Source organism: Colobus angolensis, unplaced genomic scaffold (genome assembly GCF_000951035.1).
Source record: "Colobus angolensis palliatus isolate OR3802 unplaced genomic scaffold, Cang.pa_1.0 Scaffold305, whole genome shotgun sequence".
Classification (NCBI taxonomy): domain Eukaryota; kingdom Metazoa; phylum Chordata; class Mammalia; order Primates; family Cercopithecidae; genus Colobus; species Colobus angolensis.
This window is the reverse complement of record NW_012116322.1, coordinates 2,292,806-2,297,748: the sequence shown is the minus strand read 5'-3', so window position 1 is coordinate 2,297,748 and position 4,943 is coordinate 2,292,806. Positions and strand designations below refer to the sequence as shown.

At 39.7% G+C, this 4,943-nt stretch overlaps 1 protein-coding gene across 1 annotated transcript in view; it reads left to right on the top strand.

Annotated features, from left to right (window-relative positions):
• Nucleotides 1–4,943, top strand: part of SMG1 (SMG1 phosphatidylinositol 3-kinase-related kinase) — a 58,109-nt gene that overhangs the window by 33,456 nt on the left and 19,710 nt on the right. Inside the window, exons 28-32 of the mRNA XM_011950302.1 lie at nt 1,075–1,103; nt 2,462–2,612; nt 2,716–2,905; nt 3,081–3,550; nt 4,652–4,789. Coding sequence (XP_011805692.1) covers nt 1,075–1,103; nt 2,462–2,612; nt 2,716–2,905; nt 3,081–3,550; nt 4,652–4,789 — 978 coding nt within the window. The remainder of the gene's footprint in view (nt 1–1,074; nt 1,104–2,461; nt 2,613–2,715; nt 2,906–3,080; nt 3,551–4,651; nt 4,790–4,943) is intronic.

Sequence of the window (4,943 nt, the reverse complement as noted above, 5' to 3'; positions counted from 1 at the left end):
GCCAGGATGGTCTCGATCTCCTGACCTCGAGTATACACCTCATTTCAGGTGAATACTTTTAAATCAGTTTAAATATTATAAGTTTGTTTTAGCTAATTGAATATAGTATTTTTCGTCTCAGTCCAGAAAAGCAATCTGACTTTGGAATCTGTAGAGTTTGGGCAGTTCCTCCAGATATGCATTGTACTCAGAGCTAAGCCCTAAGCTCCTTTGTCCCTAGTGATTCAGGGCCTCTTTTCTTTGGCATTCCAATGTCTGATTCACAAAAGAAGTATAATTGAGAGAGCAGAAATGAATTGTAGCACCGTTTCCTCCCATGGGAAATTTCAAAGATACAAGAAAGTAGAGAGAATAGATTTCTAATGAACCCCATGTCACCACCTTTGGTAATTATCTGCACTGGGTTAGTCTGGTTTAAATTTACTATCCTAGTTATTTTGAAGCAAATATTTTTTCATTCTTAAATATTAATAATGCAAGAAGTATATATATGTATGTGTATGTATGTGTGTGTGTGTGTGTGTGTGTGTATATGTATATATAAAATCTTATTTTTCTTGACTGTGGTGTCATTATTTCACGAAAAAAGTAGCAGTAATTCCTTAATGTTAATTATCCTGCCTTCAGAAATTTCCTATTTCTCATGTTTCTTTGGAGTGGTTATATTCATAGAATAAGAAATATATACATATATATTCATATACATATGTATATATATATTTTTTGAGATGGAGTCTCGCTGTGTCGCTAGGCTGGAGTGCACTAGTGCGATCTCAGCTCACTGCAGCTTCCACTTCCTGGGTTCAAGAGATTCTCCTGTCTCAGCCTCCTGAGTAGCTGGGACTGTAGGCATACGCCACCTTGCCCAGCTAGAAAAAGTATAATCATTAATAGCATAAACAAATATTAGCTAAGTAGCGATTTAGATTATTTATAGAACAGCTTTATCATATAATTTTTAGCAGTATTTAAAAAGTTAAATGCTAGATCTTTACATCTTTGTTTTGCACTGAATTTCAGACTTCATTTTCTCTCTCTTAATATCCTATCTGGATTCGCCTTATCCTCTTACAGAGGAATGTTTACCTAAATGTGTACTTTGGGTAGCAAGCTTTGTGCCTGGATCTATGGCAGCCTGTCTGTGCCTTGTTTCAGAGAAGTTTTTTTTTGATTATCTCAAGGAAAATCTCATACCATCTTTTTTTTTTTTTTTTGAGACGGAGTCTCGCTCTGAGTCTCACTCTGTGGCCCAGGCTGGAGTGCAGTGGCCGGATCTCAGCTCACTGCAAGCTCCGCCTCCCGGGTTTACGCCTTTCTCCTGCCTCAGCCCCCAGAGTAGCTGGGACTACAGGCACCCGTCACCTCGCCCGGCTAGTTTTTTGTATTTTTTAGTAGAGACGGTGTTTCACCGTGTTAGCCAGGATGGTCTTGATCTCGTGACCTTGTGATCCGCCCGTCTCGGCCTCCCAAAGTGCTGGGATTACAGGCTTGAGCCACCGCGCCCGGCCTATCTCATACCATCTTACAGCAATTTTCCCGTTAGAAATTTATCTGGCAGCTTAACATTTTTAATTCTCTTAAAGATTCTTAATAGTTCCAGCCATTTGGAATGATTTCTCTGTGTGTGTGTGTGTGTGTGTGTGTGTGTGTGTGTAAGAAATAGTGCCTGGATACTTAAGCACTATATAAGTCTTAATGACAATGTGAGGGGTGAATTTCTGAAGACCTTACATTCAAAATGTGCATAAAAACCAAGCATACCCAAAACAGCAAGTATAGTTTGTTGTATCGTATCTTACAGTAGTATTGTGAACATAGCTGGCAATTTACTAGGTCCGCCAGCTTTAGAATGGTGTGATTTCTGCCGTTTTCAATATGGGATTTTACATTATTTCATATTTTGTGTGTAAAAGTGAGACTAATCACTCAAGTTTGCATAAAATTTAATCACATAGCAGTTGTTAATAATGAATTGGAATCATTGAAATCCTATTGTGGTTGACATGAAATACCATTTTACCATCATAACACTCGTGTTTTTTTGAGATGGAGTTTCGCTCTTGTTGCCCAGACTGGAGTGTAATGGCGTGATCTTGGCTCACAGCAACCTTCACCTCCTAGGTTGAAGTGATTCTCCTGCCTCAGCCTCCCAAGTAGCTGGGATTACAGGTGCCCACCACCACACCCAGCTGATTTTTTTGTATTTTTAGTAGAGACGGGATTTCTCCACGTTGGCCAGGCTGGTCTCGAACTCCTGATCTCAGGTGTTCCGGCCACCTAGGCCTCCCAAAGTGCTGGGATTACAGGCGTGAGCCACTGCACCCGACCTAATAACACTTCTTCTTAATGCCAGAAGGCTTTCTAGAGTTCGCATGTAGCTGTGAGATGTACTGACTTTTTATGTTCCTACCAAAGGCATTACTTTTCAGCGAAGGTTTTGACTCCCTTTGTTTTCCTGTAGACTACTACATGCTCAGTATGGTGAATTAATCCAACCAAGAAATGGTTCAGTTGAAGAAACACCCAAAATGTCAGCTGGCCAGATGCTTTTGGTAGCATTCGATGGCATGTTTGCTCAAGTTGAAACTGCTTTCGGCTTATTAGTTGAAAAGGTAAATGTGGACTTGGATTTAAAAATAATGCAAGTGCCATAAAGTAGTTGTTCAGTTGTGTGAAGAGTGGAGAAATGAACTTTGTTTTCTTTCATTTACATAGTTGAACAAGATGGAAATTCCTATAGCTTGGCGAAAGATTGACATCATAAGGGAAGCCAGGAGTACTCAAGTTAATTTTTTTGATGATGATAATCACCGGCAGGTGCTAGAAGAGATTTTCTTTCTAAAAAGACTACAGACGATTAAGGAGTTCTTCAGGCTCTGTGGTACCTTTTCTAAAACATTGTCAGGTAATATTCTAACTGTAAACATGCTAGCTTTAGCTATGTAGCACTATGGAAGGGGGCAGGGTAGAGTAGGCTTAATTTAATTATACATTCATGACACCTTAAATACTATAAATAAATGGCATATTACCTGATTTTTTTCATGAAATACTTTATAAGAAATTTTTCCTTTTTGTAGGATCAAGTTCACTTGAAGATCAGAATACTGTGAATGGGCCTGTACAGATTGTCAATGTGAAAACCCTTTTTAGAAACTCTTGTTTCAGTGAAGACCAAATGGCCAAACCTATCAAGGCATTCACAGCTGACTTTGTGAGGCAGCTCTTGATAGGACTACCCAACCAAGCCCTCGGACTCACACTGTGCAGTTTTATCAGTGCTCTGGGTGTAGACATCATTGCTCAAGTAGAGGCAAAGGACTTTGGTGCCGAAAGCAAAGTTTCTGTTGATGATCTCTGTAAGAAAGCAGTGGAACATAACATCCAGATTGGGAAATTCTCTCAGTTGGTTATGAACAGGGCAACCGTGTTAGCAAGTTCTTATGACACTGCCTGGAAGAAGCATGACTTGGTGCGAAGGCTGGAAACCAGTATTTCTTCTTGTAAGACAAGCCTGCAGCGAGTGCAGCTGCATATTGCCATGTTTCAGGTAAGTGTTTTTCATTATAATGTGTTTTTCCTCAAGGTAGGAAACTTGAAAAACGGGGGAAATTAATATAAAACAATACACAGAAAATTTTTTAAAACTTCACACCATTGCATTTTGGCAGTTTCTTCCCAATGATACTTTGTTTCTCTTCTGTATAGTTGAGATCATTTATCCTTTATGGTTTATGTCCTTAGAATTTCTTTCCATCAGGGCTGTGTGATAAGCATGATCTGTATTAAATATTGCTTTTTTTTGTTTGTTTTTTGAGGCAGAGTTTTGCTCTTGTTGCCCAGACCGGAGTGCAATGGTGCGATTTTGGCTCATCGCAGCCTCCACCTCCTGGGTTCAAGCAATGCTCCCGCCTCAGCCTCCTGAGTAGCTGGGATTACAGGCACGCACCACCACGCCTGGCTAATTTTGTATTTTTAGTAGAGGTGGGGTTTCTCCATGTTGGTCAGGCTGGTCTCAAACTCCCGACCTCAGGTGATCCACCCGCCTTGGGCTCCCAAAGTGTTGAGATTACAGGTGCAAGCCACCGTGCCTGGCATAAATATAGTTTTTAATGTTGAATTCATTCATATGTAGGTATGCTTCCCGTATTTGTTTCTAAAGTAGTTTATTTTCCTTGATGCCCTACTCATGTGATAAACAGCTTTGGGAATAAGTCTGTCTTTATTTTGGAAATGGTTTTTAGAAGCCTAGTTTTGGCCTTAATTACTTAGGAGATGTATGATGTATGACAGCACAGGCTTTGGGGTGAGATGGATTTGTATTCAAATCAGACTTAGGTATATAAACTTGTACTTAACTTCCTTAAGCTCTGATTTCCTTAACTGTAGTTAACATCTTCAGAATTACTATTTAAATGTTGCATGTGAGTGGTCCAAGAAATTTATTAGCCATGTTCCACCTCAAGAAGACTTTCACCTGGATGTGATTTTTTTTCAGTGTGTCTTTTCTGTTACTTCTCCCTGCTTACCTCCCATTGGCTGCACCTGGGATTTTTTCTCTTCCACCAGTCCTAGGTTGCACCTCCCTTTCCTTATTTATCTAAATGCTTTTTTCCTGATGATTTTATTACATTTCTTTTTCTTTGAACAGTGGCAACATGAAGATCTACTTATCAATAGACCACAAGCCATGACAGTCACACCTCCCCCACGGTCTGCTATCCTAACCAGCATGAAAAAGAAACTGCATACCCTGAGCCAAATTGAAACTTCTATTGCAACAGTTCAGGTGTGTTTTGCCAGGTCTTCCTTCCAGGGCATCTTCCTTTTAGAAATAATCAACGCTACGATTGTTAGTGCTCTGTTGTTGTATGTGTCCTTGGTTTGTAAGCCAGAAGAGCATAATTTTTTTCACTTTTGCTTTTAATTTATACATATATATA